The 18,827-nt window shown below is 50.5% G+C and overlaps 1 protein-coding gene across 1 annotated transcript; it reads right to left on the reverse strand.

Annotated features, from left to right (window-relative positions):
* Positions 1-3: 3 nt before the first annotated feature.
* Positions 4-15,762, reverse strand: SPATC1L (spermatogenesis and centriole associated 1 like). Its single transcript, XM_019963676.2, has 4 exons — positions 15,444-15,762; positions 8,049-8,399; positions 1,107-1,258; positions 4-548 (listed from the first exon to the last, which is right to left on the reverse strand). The coding sequence occupies exons 1-4, from the start codon at positions 15,643-15,645 to the stop codon at positions 222-224; spliced, it is 1,032 nt and encodes a 343-aa protein (XP_019819235.2). The 5' UTR covers positions 15,646-15,762; the 3' UTR covers positions 4-221.
* Between the last annotated feature and the right edge of the window lie 3,065 nt (positions 15,763-18,827).

The raw sequence follows: 18,827 nt of genomic DNA on the forward strand, positions 1-18,827 counted from the left end.
AGGAACAGCAAACAGACGACTTTAATAGACTGGGGCTCACCGCGCAAGTGTGGGCGGCGGGGCGTGCGCCAGGGTGCGCGCCGGCCGGGGGCCGGGACAGCGCGGGCAGCGGCCCACCCGGCCCTGGCGCCCTCGGCGCGCCCTCCGGGGAGCGGACGAGGAGGAGCGTGGCGCCCGAAGTTGCAACACGCTTTTATTGCAGGGAGGCGCGGGGCGTGGGTTCACCAGGCGAAGAGCGGGCGGCTGTCCTCCTTGGAGAGCTCGCACAAGCAGTTGAGCAGCAGCAGCGAGTCGCCCAGAAACTTGGGGGGCACGACGTCGATGACCAGCTTCCGCAGGGCGGCCGGGCTGCTGTGCAGCGGGTTGGCACGCAGGTCCGGCCGCTGCTTCAGAATGCCGTAGGTGTTGATGAGGAACTCGCTGAACACAGGGTGCACGTCGCGGTTGTAGCCCAGCCTCTCCAGGCGCGCCGTCAGCGTCAGGTAGCGGTGCGTTAGCTCCCGCAGCTTCTTCTCGTCCACCGAGCCGTCCAGGGACTTGATGGACGTCTGCGGGCACAGGCGCGAGTGGGCGGCGGGGCCAGGGACCCGCGGGGACAGGGAGGCGAGGACGGGAGGCCAGGCGCAGGCCCGAGGCGAGATCCTGGCGCCCTCCCAGCACAGCTGTGTCGGTGGGGACACTGAGGCCCAGAGGCAGGCCCCCACCAGGGGCTGGCTCCCAGTTTCCCTCCCACGCAGGGACCGACAGGAAAGAAGGGAGCTCCACCCCCGGTGCCAGGAAAAGGTGCCTTGCCAGCCGGGTGGAGCGTCACAGTGCTCCCTGCCCGAAGCCACTCTTGAGGCTGTCCCAGACTACGAAAGACAGGACAGAGCAAAGGGACTTGTGGGGCAGCTCATTGATTCCCCACTCAGACACCACTCAGCCTTGCCCAGGCCTACAGCTGTGTGGGCACTACAGCGGACTGGCAGCCAGGGGACCTTGGGGGAGCAGGGGGCAGGGAGCTGGGCAACAGCGGGCGTGGGGCAAGGATGGGACCCTGGGCTGGGGGGGTCCTAGGGCAGGTCAGGGACCCAGCCAGGGGAAGGCCCCCAGCCAGGGAGGCATACCTGTTTGATCTTCTCAGGGATGTTGGACACAGTGAAGCCGTAGAGCCGGGTCACCCCTGGGAAGACATAGGCCAGGATGCGCCGGTCCAATTGGAAGGCAATCTCCCCAACAATGCGACCATCCTTCTCCGTGCCAGTGAAGCTCTGGATCTCTGAGGGGCAGGGTTGGGCGGGGCTGGTGAGACAGGCAGCCAGTATCTGGGAGGGTAGGAGGGTCAAGGGGTTCAGAGGGTCCAGGGCTGCCCACATTCCTCCTGCCTGTGCTCCAGGGTCCATTTCAGGGAGAGGGCTGACCCAGATGTTGCCACTGTGGATCTGAGGTAAAGCCTGGGGACCCCAGCAAGGCCTTCCTGCAGGGGCCAGTGGTGACCAGAGGGGGCACCCTTCTCCCTGTTCTCCGCCGCTCCCTGGCAGCCCGATCCCAGGCCCTGCCCCAGTTCCCTGAGGTGGACGCTTCACAGCCCAGGGTTGGCTTCTGGTCCCCTTGTCACCAGCACCAGCTCAGCACCTGGTCTGGGGTGACGCCCCTCGGAGCTCTCAGCCCCATGACCAGGTGAACTCGGAATGGGCTAGGCATGTCCCCACCTGAGGGTAGGGTCCTGGTTAACTCAAGAAAACATATGTAGCCCGTGTGGGTCCAGCCTGCATAGCTACATGAAACAGTGAGATGCTCTGTCTCAGCAGCCTGTGTGTATTGCAGGCTGGTCTAATACTTATTTCATAATAAGACTTGAGGGTTGCTGGGTTCGCGGGAGATTCTAATTATTTCCCCAATATCACCCCAGCACATCAACCACCCTCCCCTCCAAAATCGCTTCCAAATTGCCCCTCCCCACGGCAGCCTCTGATGTCAGCACGTCTTCCACCCGACAGCCATGATCCCACCACTGCCCTTCAAAACTACTGTGCTCTCTGAAGATCACGCTGACGGCTGTTACCACCAGGTGCACCAGACTTTGAGGGAGCATGGTGTGAGGAAGGGCCCGTCTCACGGCACCTGGCATGCCCCCACTGACCAGGATGCACTCTGCGGGGAGAGCAGGCACTTGCACAGGCCTCCACGCATCCCGAACTCTGCTCCTCCCTACAGGAGACACTTCATAACAGGCCCATTTCTAAAGCTTTTTCTAAAGCTCTGCAACTTTCTAACCCAACAGTGATCCAAACCCCTCCCAAGAGTGTTGGATGGTGAAGCCCCGCAGGGTCCATCCAGCAGGCAGGTAGTGCACAGACGGGCTGGGTGCTCTGCCATGGAGAGCTGGCCCCAGGTCCTGTTACCCACAGACAGCTGTGCCTACCAAGGGCTCAGGACCCCCACCGCATACAGAGGTTGGTCTGACTCCCCACCCTGCTGGAGGGCTCAGTGGCCCTGGGAGTCACTGGGCTGCTCCGAGACCTCCGCAAGGGCTTCTATGCAGCTGTGCGCACTGGACTGCAGGACCAACCCTGCCTGTGACCTTGGGCATCTGCTCTCCCTCCCTCAGCCCCAAGCTGGGACTGCCCACATAGCCACCCATCCCAGAACCCTGGCTAGCCACTCTGGGCAGGAACAGGATGGCAGTCAACACATGCTTATCAAGGCCAGGCATGGGTGGCTCCTCCTCCTCTGTGGGCACTGGGATAGGCGAGGGGGCACATGTCCTCCTGCTCCCTCGGCCGCGCCAATGCACGTGCTGAGCAGGGAATATGAGGTTGAACTTAGCACAGTCCAGGTCTGTCACAGCTGAGACTCTGTGGCCAAATCCAAGGTCATAAGGTTTATGTCTGTGTTTTCTTCTAATAGTTTTATGGTTTTAGCTCTTTTAGGTCTTTTAAAAATCTCTGATGCATTTTGAGTTAATTTTCATATGTGATATGAAGTCCAGCTTCAGCTGTTTGCATGTGGAGATCCACTTTCCTGGCACCATTTGTTGAAAAGACTCTTCTCTCTCCATTAAATTGTCTTGAGACCCTTGCCAGACATCAGACTTGTAAATGCATGGGTTTATCTCTGACTCTTGATTCTATTCCATGGACTTGTATGCCTGTCCTTACACCAGTACCATGCTGCTGATTACTGTACCTTTAAATTTTGAAATTGGGAAGTGTGAGTCCTCCAATTTTATTCTCCTTTTTCAAGACTGTTTTGCTTATTCTGAGTCCCATGCATCTCCATACAAATGTGAGGATCAGTATGTCAACTTCTGCCAAGAAGTCAGGTAGGACTTTGATAGGGCTTGCATTGAAATTTGTAGATTGATTTGGGGAGGTTTGCCATCTTGATAATATTAGGTCTTTCAAGCCATGACCAGAAGACTTTTTACATTTATTTAGGTCTCTTTCATTTCTTTCAGTGTTTTGTAGTTTTCAGTGTTGTTGTTGTTTAGTCGCAGTTCTTTGTGACTCCATAGACCATAGCCCGCCAGGCTCCTCTGTCCATGGGACTTTCCAGGCGAGGATACTAGAGTCAGTTGCCATTTCCTTCTCCAGGGGGTCTTCCCGACCCAGGGATCAAACCCTGTCTTTTACACTGGCAGATGGGTTCTTTACCACCAAACCACCTGGGAAGCCCTAGTGTTCAGTGCACTCCTGCCAAAATCACTTGGCAACACTGCAGAAGCGACCCAGGAATTCTAACTGATGACCAGATACACCACAGAGAAGCATGTTGGGGAAAATAGGGCCCATGGAGAAGCAGAAAACAGTCTCCCCCTTCTGTATTAATACAGTTATCTCATCAGGAGTTGGCCCCTCTCCCTGCCTCCCCTCCTCTAAAGTATAAATTAGGTGGAAGGAACGAGCAACCTCTAGATCTGAAAGGATCTAGAGAGCATTTCTAGTCCAACCTGGGCCCTTCAAGATCTGACCAAAAAGCTATTCCTCAAAGAAAAAAGTCAGTAAGATTGATAAACCCCTAGCCAGATTAATTACAGAAAAAGAGGAAGATAAAAATTACCACTATCAGAAACGAGAGTTGGTATCACCATAGATTTTACAGATAGAAGTAGAACCTATGTGTGTGTGTCTGTGTCTGTGTGTGTCTCTCTGTGTTTATTAAAAGGAATTGGCTCACGCAGTTATGAAAATTGACACTTCCCAAGATCTGCGATGGTGAGTCAGTAAGCTGGAGGCTCAGAAGAGCTGATGATGTAGTCCCGGTCTGCGTGCAAGGTCTGAGAAATAAGGGAACCCATGGTGTGGCTCCAGTTTAAAGGACTGGAGGCTTGAGACCCAAGAAGAGCTGAGATTCCAGTTGTAATCCAATGGCAGTCAGGCAGGAGGAATTTTCTCTTACTTGGGAGAGAGTCAGCCTTTTTATCCCACTCAGACCTGCAACTGATTGTATGAGGCCTACCCACATTCAGGAGGCCAGTCTGCTTTATTCAGTCTATTGACTTAAATATTAAACTCATCTAAAAACATTCTCATAGACATACCCTGAATAATGTTTGACCAAATATCTGGGCACCTAATGGCCCAGTCAAGTTGACCATCATGGGATAAATATACAAAATCAATTGTGTTACTATATATTAGAAACAAATAATCAGAAATTCATATTGATAAAAAGTACTATTCATTATAGCATCAAAAACATGAAATACTAAAGGGTAAATTCAACAAAAATGTGCAAGATCTGCACATAGAAGCTATAAAATATTACTGAAATGTATTTTTAAAGAACTAAAAAGACGGAGAGATATACAGGCATACCTTGGACATATTGCTGGTTTCAGTTCCAGACCACCACAATAAAGCAAATACCACATGAAAGCAAGTCGAGTAATAAAAAAAAAAAGGATAACAACAACAACAACGAAAAAAACAAACAGCAAGTCATGTGAATTGTTCAGTTTCTCAGTGCACATGAAAGTTAGGTTTACACTGCAGCGTACTCTATAATGTGCAAAGCATTATGTCCAAAAAATGTACATACCTTAATTTTTAAATACTTCATTGTTAAAAAATGTTAACCATCCTCTAAGCCTTCAGTGAGATATAACCTTTTTGCTGGTGGAGGGTCCTGCCTCAGTATAGACAGATTCTGACAGATCAGGCAGTGGTTACTGAAAGTTGGGGTTGGTGCGGCAATTTCTTTAAAAAGGTAACAATGATGTTTGCCATATTGATTGACTCTTCCTTTCAGGAATAATTTCTCTGTAGCACGAAATGCTATTTCAGAGCATTTTACCCACAATAGAACTTCTTTCAAAATTAAAGTTAACCCCTCTCAAACCCTGCCACTGTTTTCTCAACTAAGTTTGCATACTGTTCTAAATCTTTGTTGTCGTTTCAGCATCTTCACCAGGAGTAGATTCCACCTCAAGAAACCACTTTCTTAGCTCACCCATAGGAAGCAACTCCTCCTGTGTGAAGGCTTTATCTGCAACTGCAGCAGCGCAGTCACACCTCAGGCTCCTCTTCTAATTACAGTTCTCTTGCTGTTCCCACCACATCTGCAGCCACACCCTGCAGTGCAGTCTTGAATCCCTCCAAGTCATCCATGAGGGCTGGAATCAACTTCTTCCAGACTCCTGTTAATGTCCATATTCTGACCTCTTCCTGTGAATCATGAATGTTCTTAGTGGAGTCTAGAATGGTGAATCCTTTCCAGAAAGTTTCAGAGCCCTCAGTGGGACCGCTATCTATGGCAGCTATGGCCTTATGAAGTATGTGCTGTGCTGTGGTCAGTGGCTCAGTCGTGTCCAACTCTTTGTGACCCCGTGGACTGTTGCCTGCCAGGCTCCTCTGTCCATGGAATTCTCCAGGCAAGAATACTGGAGTGGGTTGCCATGCCCCCTTCCAGGGCATCTTCCCAATCCAGGGATTGAAGCCAGGTATCCCATATTGCGGGCAGATTCTTTACCGTTTGAGCCACCAGGGAAGCCCCTATGAAGTATATTTCTTCAGTAATAAGACTTGAAAGTCAAATTTACTCCTTGATACATGGGCAGAATGGATGTGCCTTAGCAGCATGTAAACAACTTTAATTTCCTAGTCCGTCTGCATCAGAGACCTTGGGTGACTAGGTGCGTCATCTATGAGCAGGAATATTTTGAAAGGTATCTTTTTCCTGAGCAGTACGTCTCAATAGTTGGCTTAAAATATTCAGTGAACCATTTTGCAAATAGATATCCATTTTGCAAAGCCTGTCATCCAGGCTTTGTTGTCCATTTACAGAGCACACGCAAAGTAGATGTAGCATAATTCTTTTAGATTTATGCTATGACTTATTGACTATGCCAAAGCCTTTGACTGTGTGGATCACAATAAACTGTGGAAAATTCTGAAAGAGATGGGAATACCAGACCACCTGACCTGCCTCTTGAGAAATCTGTATGCAGGTCAGGAAGCAACAGTTAGAACTGGACTTGGAACAACAGATTGGTTCCAAATAGGAAAAGGAGTACGTCAAGGCTGTATATTGTCACCCTGCTTATTTAACTTATATGCAGAGTACATCATGAGAAATGTTGGGCTGGAAGAAGCACAAGCTGAAATCAAGATTGCCGGGAGAAATATCAGTAACCTCAGATATGCAGATGACACCACCCTTATGGCAGAAAGTGAAGAGAAACTAAAAAGCCTCTTGATGAAAATGAAAGAGGAGAGTGAAAAAGTTAGCTTAAAGCTCAACATTCAGAAAACTAAGATCATGGCATCTGGTCCCATCACTTCATGGCAAATAGATGGGGAAACAGTGGAAACATGTCAGACTTTATTTTCTTGGGTCCAAAATCACTGTAGATGGTGACTACGGCCATCGAATTAAAAGACGCTCACTCTTTGGAAGAAAAGCTATGACCAACCTAGACAGCATATTAAAAAGCAGAGACATTACTTTGCTGACAAAGATCTGTCTAGTCAAACCTATGATTTTTCCAGTAGTCATGTATAGATGTGAGGGCTGGACCATAAAGAAAACTGAGCATTGAAAAATTAATGCTTTTGAACTGTGGTATTGGAGAAGATTCTTGAGTGCCCCTTGGACTGCAAAGAGATCAAACCATTCAATCCTAAAGGAAATCAGTCCTGAATATTCATTGGAAGGAGTGGTGCTGAAGCTTCACTTGATGAGAAAGAACTCGGCCACTTGACGAGAAGAACTGACTGGTTGGAAAAGACCCTGATGCTGGGAAAGATTGAAGGCAGGAGGAGAAGGGGACAACAGAGGATGAGATGGTTGGATGGCATCACTGACTCAATTGACATGAGTTTGAGCAAGCTCCAGGAGTTGGTAATGGACAGGGAAGCCTGGCGTGCTGCAGTCCATGGGGTCCCAAAGAGTCGGACATGACTGAGCAACTGAGCTGAACTGAACCGAAGTCTGCATATAAGTTAAATTAGCAGGGTGACAATATACAGCCTGAACATAATCCTTTCCCAATTTTGAACCAGTCAGTTGTTCCACGTCCACCTCTTACTGTTGCTTCTTGTCCTGCATTCAGGTTTCTCAGGAGACAGGTAAGGTGGTCTGGTATTCCCATCTCCACAGTTTACTTTCCAGAATTTTCCACAGTTTATTGTGATCCACATAGTCAAAGGCTTTAGTGTAGTCAATGAAGCAGAATCACAGCCTTGTCATGGCAAAGAGGCCTGCATAACTCAATGAAGCTATGAGCTGTGCCTTGCAGGGCCACCCAAGATGGGTGGGTCATAGTGAAAAGTTCTGACAGAATGTAGTCCACTAGAGGAGGGAAGGACACCCCCTCCCCCTTCATGGATCGTATCTGCAAAACATGTACCAAAAAAGTCTGGTATCCAGAATACACAACTCAATCATAAGAACATAAGCTACTCACTTATTTAAACAGTCAAAAGATGTGTACAGACAGGGCCCCAGACCCGAGGAGCATGGGCACACTCTCCTCTTCCAGCTGCTGGCTAGATGCAGAAGCTGGGCCCTGACCACCCTCCCCAGCAGCCAACCCCCAACTCCCGCCTGCTCCTCACCCTCCTCACCGTTCAGGTAGTAGCTCCTCCTGGTTCGGTCCCCAGAGGGCAGGCTGCTCTCTGAGAAGCACACCTTTTTGGGCCGGCCCACGTCCCGGGTCTCCAGCAGGGTCTTCTCCACCAGCGGGTCCTGCAAGGGGCTCAGGAGTGGGGACAGCTTTCGATCGGAGCCTCGGGGGATACGCAGTTCTGGGGAGCTGAGGAAAGCCTTGAAGGGCACCTGGGAGGACGTCACACAGCCCGGGGAGGCGTCGTCCTCGCTGGAGAGGGGGGCGTGTGAGCACAGCAGGTCTTCCAGGGAGGACCCCTGCAGCTGGGAGGGTGCATCAGGGCCGCTGGTGAACCTTCCGAAGTCTGGGACTGGGGCAGGGAGGGAGGAACAAGCTGTGAGGCGAGGCTCCCGGAGCACCCACGTCTTGCAGAGACCCTGCCCCCAGCTCTGACACCTGCCCCCACTTCCCCTCTGGAGGAGGCAATGGATCCCAGGACACCAGCAGCCCCGGGTCCGGAGGCGCAGCACACGTGTGGCCTCCAGCACTCCCACTGTGTGTCCACACACTGTGACAGTGACTTATATGTGCATCTTAAATTCTATATGTGTGGTATCATCCAGCACCTTTTATTATGAAACTTCTTTTTTTGAGAGTTATCCATGATGAGTGTGTCATTGGGTAGCTCTGTGGTTCACTTAACCATTTCCTGGCACACATGCATACATGGGCACACATCTGCACATACACGCACAGACACACGTGGATTTTTTCATCCATCCCCACTGCTGCACATGGGACTGTTTACAGGATTCCTTGTAAAGCAGAGCGGTGATCGGTGTCCCTCATGTGTGTCCCCTGCCAGACACATGGTCCAGGAACTGTCAGGAAGTCACAGCAGTGAGGCAGCAAGGGCCCCCGGTGCTTCCTCTGGCTGAGTCCCAGGAGCCTGGTCCCCTTTGCTCAGGGCTCACATATTCCCAGGGGAGGTAGGCCATCCCAGCCATGGGCAGGGGCCGGGAAAACTCTACTCATGGGCTTGGGGAAGAGCTGTATCTGTGACCTAATTTTAAAGGGATTGTTGTGTGGTCAGGTGTGTTTGCACTTCACTTTTAGTTTCTATTTAGTGAATTGAAATTCCCTCCTGTTATTCCCCAGCCTTAATAAAGTTCTGTTAAACATAAAACAATTTTTTTAATCCTCAGTCAAAACTTTCAAGCCACATTATAATAAAACTATAAATGAGTCAGAGTCAATAGAAAACCCCATCTCCTCAAAATTAAAAGAATTCTCAGGACTTCCCCAGTGGTCCAGTGGTTAAGAACTCACCTTGCAATGCAAGGGCTGTGGGTTCAATCCCTAGTCAGTGAACTAAGATCCCACATACTGCAGAACAACTCAGTCCACTCCACAACTAGAAAGCCCAAGTACCACAGCTAAGACCAAAAAATATATACATATTAGAAAAAAAAAATTATCTTTAGTAATGATCAAAGAGAAAATAAAAATAAGAAAAATGATTATTGAGAAATAATGAAAATCAGAACACTAGGTATATTGACATCAATACATTTAAAACTGTATCTAAAGTGAAATTGGAGAAGGCAATGGCACCCCACTCCAGTACTCTTGCCTGGAAAATCCCATGGACGGAGGAGCCTGGTGGGCTGCCATCCATGGGGTCGCTAAGAGTCGGACACGACTGAGGGACTTCACTTTCACTTTTTACTTTTCACTTTCCTGCGTTGGAGAAGGAAAGGGCAACCCACTCCAGTGTTCTTCCCTAGAGAATCCCAGGGACGGGGGAGCGTGGTGGGCTGCCGTCTATGGGGTCGCACAGAGTCGGACACGACTGAAGCAACTTAGCAGCAGCAGCAAAGTGAAATTAGCAACTTAAATTCTTTAATGACTTCTAAAACATCATCAAAAAATTACACATTCATATAGGAATGAACTCTTGAAGAAAGCAAAAGTTAGAGAATAATAAAAATAGCAGCAGAAATAAACTTGAAATAGTTCTACGAAAAGTCCAATAAGATAGTGAAACTGTGGAAAGCTACTTTAGAGAAACAGAAAACAAAAGAATAAAATTGAAAATTAGAAAAGCCAGATAAGAATGACCAGGAAGACAATGTTTAAATTATAAAAGATTATATCCAACTGAATATTACTTGAAAACTTTAATAAAGGAGCTATCACTTGGGAAGTTATTTTCAATGACTCAATAAGAAGTAGAAAACCTGCACAGATTAATAAGCAAAAAAGAAAAACCTTTAAGTTATAGAATTATGAGCAAAGGGCTGAAGGCCTGAGTGGTTGGTGGATGAGTTCTTTCAAGTCCCCAAACAATTCACAACCCCTGCATTATATGAATGAGGCTGGAACACTGAAAAAATTAAATGATGCTTGATTATCAAGCTTATAAATTGTTACAAGTCTGATATCAAATCCCTGAAAAGACAACCCACAGAAAGAAAACCGCAGCCCAGATTCACATAGGAATCAGAGAAAACAGAGTCCAGAGATCCTGAGCAAAGCCCCAGCCAAACAGATGCCGCAGCAAACAGCTCAGGCCCAGAACCGGGAGTCTCTCAACGACACAGCGGAACAAGACCCCACAGGCCAGTGGGGGCGCAGCCGAGGGCACTTTGGCCAGTACAGAAGTGAGGTCATAAAATCTTAACAAAATGAGCCTTTCTTCAATTTTGTTGTTGTTGTTCTTTAAAAATAAGGACTAGAAGGCTTTTCCCCAGCAGCCAGCCTACACCCCCCAACCCCCAGTACCTGGACAGACAGAGCTGTCCACTGCCGACCAACCGCCAGAGGATGAGGGCGGAGCCTGTCGAGGCCAAAGTCCTGGGATTCGTGAGGAAGAAAGACAGAAACGAGCGTATGAGCTGCCATTGTTGTTCAGTTGCTAAGACGTGTCCAACTCTTTGCGACCCCATTGCCTGTAGCCCGCCAGGCTCCTCTGTCCGTGGGAATTCTCCAGGCAAGAATATTGGAGTGGGTTGCCATTCTTTTTCCAGGGGATCTTCCTGAACCAGGGCTTGAGCCCTTGTCTCCTGCTTGGCAGGTGGATTCTTTACCACTGAGCCACCAGGGAAGCCCATCTGAGCTGCCAACCCCATTTAAAAGTCTGTAACAGCAGCTATAGAACTCAGAAAACATGGGAGAAAGAACTGGAAAACTTAGCAGAACAAAACAGCTCAGGGAGGGGACTGGATAGTGAATTCTCTGGTGGTCTAGTGGTTAGGGCTCCACGCTCTCAAGGCCCAGGGCCTGGGTTTAACCCCTGATCGGGGAACTAAGAACCAGCATGCCTGGTGGCCAAAAGTAAAAATAAAAATATAAAGTAAGCAAAATATCATAAGGGGCCTGGATATAGGCTAAATATTTACAAATCAACAGATTTCCAAAACACAGCAACAGGGATAACTGAAAACACAGTGGAAAAAGAAATCTCATCCATGACTGCAATAAGTAACATAAAGTGCCCCAGGAATAAACCATTAATGTGAAAGATTTATGTGAGAAATGGCTAAAGAGACTTGAAGAAACAGAGTCAGAGCAGCTTAATAGAGCTGCAGGGGACGATCTCACCCTCTGGGCAAATGTAAGAAAAGGAGAAAGTAATTACCCTGCCTTCCAAGCCAGTGATTCTACCTGTAGGGAAACATACCCTAAGGAAATAACTCTGAATAGAAAATGCTTTTCCTGTGGTATTTACTTCAGGGTTGGAGAAGGAAATGACAACCCACTCCAGTATTCTTGCCTGGAGAATTCCATGGACAGAGGAGCCTTACGGGTTATGGTCCATGGGATCACAAGAGTCAGACGCGACTGAGCAACTAACACTTACTTCAGGGTAAGAGAAAAGAACTGTCATTTCAAACATAAGGAGAGTTCATTAAATTCTGGTTCATCTGATTCTGGAATATGACATAGCTATTTAGAATGTATTTATGACAATACAGAAGCAGCTGTCTTGTGATGGTAAAGGGAAGAGGCAGAGAGAACACTCAGAAACTACTTAAAATCACTGGACACTCCACGCAGGACAAGGAGTCCAGGCAACCGTGGAGGCTCTGAGATGCCAGGGGCTCAGGCACCAGGGTGATCTGGAGGAAACTGGCCTGGGAGGGGAGGGCCCGGGATGGCCAAGGCCCCCACCCCACCCTGTCCCTCAGAACATGTGCACCATGTGCAAAGTGGCCCCAGAAGGTGGCACCAGCTGTGGGAAAGGTGCAGGTGGAGAGGCCTCAGGCCTTTGGAGAGGGTCCCAGTGTCCATGTCAACACTTGAGCTGCATGTGGCCTTTGACCCAAGGATTCCTGGACAGCCCCCTGTCAGCAGGCCACAGGGGTACCTGTGAAGCCCCGTGGCTGCTGGGAGATGGAGGAGCACTCCTGTCATGGGGACCAGACTTAAGGGCTGGTGGTGAACCCACAAGGAACAGTGAGCGAGCCCTCCAGGAGATGGCCAATGGTCAAGGACAGAAGATGGATGGCTGGGGAGTCAGTGTAGAATGGCTCTACCCTGTCCACATAAACTGAGGATCCTGGGATACACATGCAAACAGCCACCAAAACTTCAGAGAGAAGCCAGAGTCGATGTGGACGGCGGCTGCCGCTGGGAGTGAGGCCAGGAGCCTGCAGTAGTCACGCTCACCCTAAGTGATCTTGCTTAGTGAGAACGACAGATTTTTAAAGCACATCCTGTGCAACTTCCCTGGTGGCTTGGTGGTAAAGAATCTGAGTGCTGATGCAGGGACACGAGTTCCATCCCTGGTCCAGAGGGATCCCATGCCGCGGAGCAACTAAGCCCGTGCACTGCAACTACTGACGCCTGTGCTCCAGAGCCCAAGAGGCACTGAGCCCGTGCACCTAGAGCCTGTGCCCACAACAACAGAAGCCACTGCAGTGAGAGGCCTGCAGCCAAAATTAATAAACAGATAAACCACATCCAGTTTCTAAAGCAAACACTGAGCCATTGCTGTGTGCAATTCCCGTCCGTCTGAAACCTTGAGCTCCGCTGGAGAACTCCTGCCAGTTCTCCAAGTCCAGCCCCGAGGCCACGGTTGCACTCTGGGGACGGAGGTGGCTGTGAAGATAATGGGGGCCCATCAGCCCACAACCTGCAACAGGGGCTCCAAGGCCTTTCTTTGGAGGCTCGAGGCCTCGGGCGGGCCAGGAGCTGGGGCTCCTCCTAAGACTCGCATCCAGGAGAATCTGGACTTGCCCATGGGTGGGATGCTGGCCATGCCCCAGAGACGGCCTGACTTGTACCCTGACGGGGAACAGTGCAGCCTGAGCAAGGGCCTGCACCTCACCCAATGCCCTCCTTCCAGCCTGGCCAGTCCACCGATCACACAGACGGATGAAGGTTTAGTTCAGTTGCTCAGTCGTGTCCAATTCCTTGTGACCCCATGGACTGCAGCATGGCAGGCCTCCCTGTCCTTCACCAACTCCCAGAGTTTACTCAACCTCATGTCCATCAAGTCAGTGATGCCATCCAACCATCTTATCCTCTGTTGTCCCCTTCTCCTCCTGCCCTCAATCTTTCCCAGCATCAGGGTCTTTTCAAATGAGTCAGCTCTTCGCATCATGTGGACAAATATCAGAGTTTCAGCTTCAACATCAGTCTTTTCAATGAACACCCAAGGCTGATTTCCTTTAGGAGGGACTGGTTGGATCTCCTTGCAGTCCAAGGGACTCTCAAGAGTCTTCTCCAACACCACAGTTCAAAAGCATCAATTCTTTGGGTCTCAGCTTTTTTTATAGTCCAACTCTCACATCCATACATGACCACTGGAAAAACTTTGACTAGATGTTTTTTTTGACTAGATGGACCTTTGTTGGCAAAGTAATGTCTCTGCTTTTGAATATGCTGTCTAGGTTGGTCATAACTTTCCTTCCAAGGAGCAAGCATCTTTTAATTTCGTGGCTACAGTCACCATCTGCAGTGATTTTGGAGCCCCCCAAAATAAAGTCTGTCATTGTCTCCACTGTTTCCCCATCTATTTGCCATGAAGTGATGGGACCGGATGCCATGATCTTAGTTTTCTGAATGTTGAGCTTTAAGCCAACTTTTTCACTCTCCATTTTCACTTTCATCAAGAGGCTCTTTAGTTCTTCTTCACTTTCTGCCATAAGGGTGGTGTCATCTGCAAATCTGAGGTTATTGATATTTCTCTCAGAAATCTTGATTCCAGCTTGTGCTTCAGCAAAGCTCAATTCTTAGGACAAAGGACCACAGAGCAGGCCGAGGCACGTGATTGTTGGCAATGGTCACAGCGCAGACAAGGCCTTGGGGACAAGTGCCTCAGGCAGCCACTGCCAGGCAGGCATTCCTCGAAGGCTGAGGAGGTGGCATGGACCCTCTGCAAGCTGTCATGTCAGGGACACAGCACCAAGAGACAGGCCCCCCTCTATCCCTGGTCACCTGGGGACATTGTGTGTCTTGGTCACAGGCAGAGCTGAGGACAGGGCCCCAGGCTCCTCTAGCTGCTCCCCCCTCTACCTGCCATCCCCCCACATAAGGACCCTGCTTGTCTGAGCTCCCTCCTCAAGGCCCACCCCAAGGCTGAAGGTGTGGAGATGCCATGAGGGACCCTCGCACCCCAGGACATGCTCGCTCACAGGGTCTGCTTGCTCAGCGCAGGAGGTGACCACATCTAGAGCGGGTCCCAGAGCAGCCGAGCATCCCCCTGGGAACCAGCAGCAGCTCTGAAATAAGCTTCAACAGAGGAAAACAACTCACTCCAGGCGAACAACTTATCCTGAGAAGACAGCTGGTCTGCGGGGGTGGGCATTGCCAGGGTGGGAATGGCCATTGCCAGGGTAGGCATGGCCATTGCCAGGGCAAGGGCTGGGGTATGAACTCCACCTGCTCTGCTGGGCAGTGAGTGATCATCACCTCCGGGAACACGGAGCTCACCTGGTCACAGGACCCATGATCCACATCCCAGCCACTCAGACCAAGGTCACGGTGCCAACCACACCCTAAGTCGCACTTCCCACATACAAAAACTTTCAAGCAGAGCCAGCTACCTTCATAGAAAGTGTGTCAGCCTCTGAAGGGGCTCCCACGGGGTGAGCTGGATGACCATGCCGTGCTTGCTTCCTGTCTGTGACCCACAGGTCTCTCTCCTAGGCAGGGTCCTTGCCTCTCTGGGTGCAGCTGTCAGGCAGTACGATGGGCACAGCTGCCCTGGCCAAGGGCTGAGTATGCCCAGCTGGCCAGCCCCCAGCAGAGCAGGGTCACACACAGCCTGGCCCCGCCGTCCCCTGGGCTGGCCTCAGTGGACCTGCTTTAAGCCTCTGTGGCAGCACCTCGGTGGCCACCATGGACGGAGCCCCACTAGCCCAAGCGGGTCACCCGCCTGCCCACCCACCTCCCAGAGCCGGCTCACCTGTGCTCCCCGGGGAGCAGGCCTCGGGGTAGGCGGGTGCCTTGGGGAAGAGGAAGTCACGGCCCCCGCGCCCACAGCTCTCCTGGCAGCTCTCGCTCAGCAGCCGCTTCAGCATCTGGTTCTCCTTCATGAGACGCACCTGCTTCTTGAGGTCGGCGTTCTCGCTCATGAGCCTGTTCATCAGCTCGCTGCCCTCAGCCATGGCCAGTTCTCTGTCACGTGTGGGCCCGCGGCCCCATGGAGATGGAAAATCAGAGCCCACAGGTGCTCCAGAAACGCCAAGAGCCCTGAGTTCCACCGGCCTTCCACAGCCTTGTGATGTCGCCCTTAAAGCGGCAGCACCTCAGCCACGGTAAGCAGAGGGGCGGGGACAGGAGGTGGGGATGGGGCACCTCAGGGGTGGGGTCCCCAGCAAGGGAACAGCACAGGCCGAGGCCGGAATGTTCCAGGAACAGCCAGAAATCTGGCCCGCAGGAGTATCCACAGGCCTGGGGGAGGGGAGCTCTGCCTTCATTGAGTGACTCAAGGACCCCCTCCGCTGCCACCCACCCTCAACTGCAGGCCACCTGCAGGGTCCTGGAGGCATGCAGGCCGGCCCGGAGCTGGGGCTGTCTGACCTGCAGACGTGGATGACATACCCCCAGGATGCATGCCTGAGGAAGAGCAGGCCGTGGGCACAAGGGAGACAGGCTGGGGAGTGCCCCTCAACGGCCCCCACAGCCCATGGAACTCTGGTGGGCTCTCAGGGGCTGGCAGTTGGAGGCCACCTGCTGACTGCACTCTGCTGGTGCTCAGGGTCCTGGCAGCACGTCCGCATCCCCACACTAAATGCCAGCACTGAGCATCTGGGACACTGACTATCGGACCTGAGGACCCCCAGCCAGGGCACAGGGCCGTCTGGACAACCCCACGCAGAGTCCTGCCCAGGTTCCAGTCCTCAAGCAGTGTGACCTCCGTGAGCCCCGCCCCCCAACTATCTACCTGGGAGGCACACCAAGTCAGCAGTTTCCTGGCCCCACGGGCAGCAGAGAGGTCTGCTCCTCCTGAGGACATGAGCCCCAACAGGAACATCGAGTCCTCTCTCCCCTCCTGCTGTCGTCTAGGGCTCCCCCTGGCAGCAAGGGCTGGGGTGGGGTGGGAGGAGCCCCCAGCAGAACACAGCTTCGACTCCCCCCAGACTAGTAACTTAGTACAAAGTTACCGCAGGAAGACAGAGCCTAATGAGACTAAATCCCAACCGTCCCTCTTATCCTGAGACAGAGCAGATGGGACAGTGGAAACACGGACGGCGCCCATTAAGGAAGGCTGGAGGCAGTGCCCTACCAGATTCGAGAATCAGGCAGGGGGGAATGAGTAGCTCCCCTCTGCTGGCCCCTCCCCTCACATTTAAAATGCCATTTTCTTTCCCACCCCAAGAAAACCCTCTCAGCCATGGACCTGGGGACATCCTGCCAGTTTCCTGGTCATGATGCAATTCCCTTCTAACACATCACATTCAGCTTGCTAATATTTTAAGTATTTTCTATATTTCATGAGGGAAATTGATCTGTATCTCCTTTTTTTGTAATGTCCTGTTTACTATCAAGGTCATATTGATCTTATACAATGAGTTGCAAAGGGTTCCCTCCTCTCTTTTCTGTGTGCTGTGTTAGATTGCTATTTCTCTCTTAAATGTTTGATAAATTCACCAGCAAGGCCATGAGAGCCTAGAGTTTTCTTCCGGGAAAGTTTCTGATGTAATTTTTTAAGTATCAATAAAGTCACTTAACGTTTCCACTTCTTCTCATTCCCATCTAGACAACAGTTGTGGCTTCTGAGGAATTTGTCCACAGCATCTACACTGTGGAATACAGGCATCACACAGTTCATATTTCCTTGCTACCCTCTCTGAAGCCTCACATCTCTGAGCACAAATAGGTACAGCCAAAGCAGAAAAGCCAAATGTAAAAGTGCAGCAACAGTGCCCGTGGGTTTTGCAGGAGCATGTACAGGAAGCAGAGTGTGGGACCGACGTGAGCCAGGGAGAAGGGTGCAGGCTTACTTCCGCAGGATCTGTACTGATGTACCATTTGCAGTCTCAATACAAGTTCTTAACTTGGTCAGGCTAGAGGCCCATTAACTTTTCTCAAAGCATCACCTTTTGGTTTCATTGATCTTCTTGTATGTTTTCTGCAGCATCTGACATCTACTCTTCTGTCCAGTATTCCCTTCCTTCTACTTACTTTAGTTTTAAGATTCTTAAGATGGAAACCTTGGAGAAGGCAATGGCACCCCACTCCAGTACTCTTGCCTGGAAAATCCCATGGGTGGAGGAGCCTGGTAGGCTGCAGTCCATGGGGTCGCTAAGAGTCGGACACGACTGAGCGACTTCACTTTCACTTTTCACTTTCATGCACTGGAGAAGGAAATGGCAACCCACTCCAGTGTTCTTGCCTGGAGAATCCCAGGGATGGGGGAGCCTGCTGGGCTGCCGTCTATGGGGTCGCACAGAGTCGGACACAACTGAAGCGACTTAGCAGCAGCAGCAGCTGCAAGATGGAAACCTAATTTTCAGCACTAAACATGTAAGCCTGTAAATATTTCTCTAAACACTGCATTAGTGAAAACCCACTAATTTTGATGTTATGTTTTTATTTTTGTTTGGTTTGAAATATTTTCTAATTCCCCTTGTGCTTTTAATTATCAGTTCAGTTCAGTTCAGTTGCTCAGTCGTGTCCGACTCTTTGCGACCCCATGAATCGCAGCATGCCAGGCCTCCCTGTCCATCACCAACTTCTGGAGTTCACTCAGACTCATGTCCATCGAGTCAGTGATGCCATCCAACCATCTCATCCTCCGTCGTCCCCTTCTCCTCCTGCCCCCAATCCCTCCCAGCATCAGAGTCTTTTCCAATGAGTCAACTCTTCGCATGAGGTGGCCAAAGTACTGGAGTTTCAGCTTTAGCATCATTTCTTCCAAAGAAATCCCAGGGCTGATCTCCTTCAGAATGGACTGGTTGGATCTCCTTGCAGTCCAAGGGACTCTCAAGAGTCTTCTCCAACACCACAGTTCAAAAGCATCAATTCTTTGGCGCTCAGCCTTCTTCACAGTCCAACTCTCACATCCATACGTGACCACTGGAAAAACCATAGCCTTGACTAGACGGACCTTTGTTGGCAAAGTAATGTCTCTGCTTTTGAATATGCTATCTAGGTTGGTCATAACTTTCCTTCCAAGGAGTAAGCGTCTTTTAATTTCATGGCTACAGTCACCATCTGCAGTGATTTTGGAGCCCAAAAAAATAAAGTCTGACACTGTTTCCACTGTTTCCCCATCTATGTCCCATGAAGTGGTGGGACCGGATGCCATGATCTTTGTTTTCTGAATGTTGAGCTTTAAGCCAAC

The sequence above is a fragment of the Bos indicus genome, chromosome 1, assembly GCF_029378745.1.
Source record: "Bos indicus isolate NIAB-ARS_2022 breed Sahiwal x Tharparkar chromosome 1, NIAB-ARS_B.indTharparkar_mat_pri_1.0, whole genome shotgun sequence".
NCBI classification, from domain to species: domain Eukaryota; kingdom Metazoa; phylum Chordata; class Mammalia; order Artiodactyla; family Bovidae; genus Bos; species Bos indicus.

What these genes read in the sequence shown, in the direction of transcription:
- SPATC1L (XM_019963676.2), bottom strand. Translation starts at nt 15,645, where the DNA reads ATGGCTGAGGGCAGCGAGCTGATGAACAGGCTCATGAGCGAGAACGCC. An exon ending in CTGCTCCCCGGGGAGCACAG is followed by an intron (nt 8,400 to 15,443) that starts GTGAGCCGGCTC and finishes TCCCTGCCCCAG; the next exon opens with TCCCAGACTTCGGAAGGTTC. An exon ending in GAGGAGCTACTACCTGAACG is followed by an intron (nt 1,259 to 8,048) that starts GTGAGGAGGGTG and finishes CCTGCCCCTCAG; the next exon opens with AGATCCAGAGCTTCACTGGC.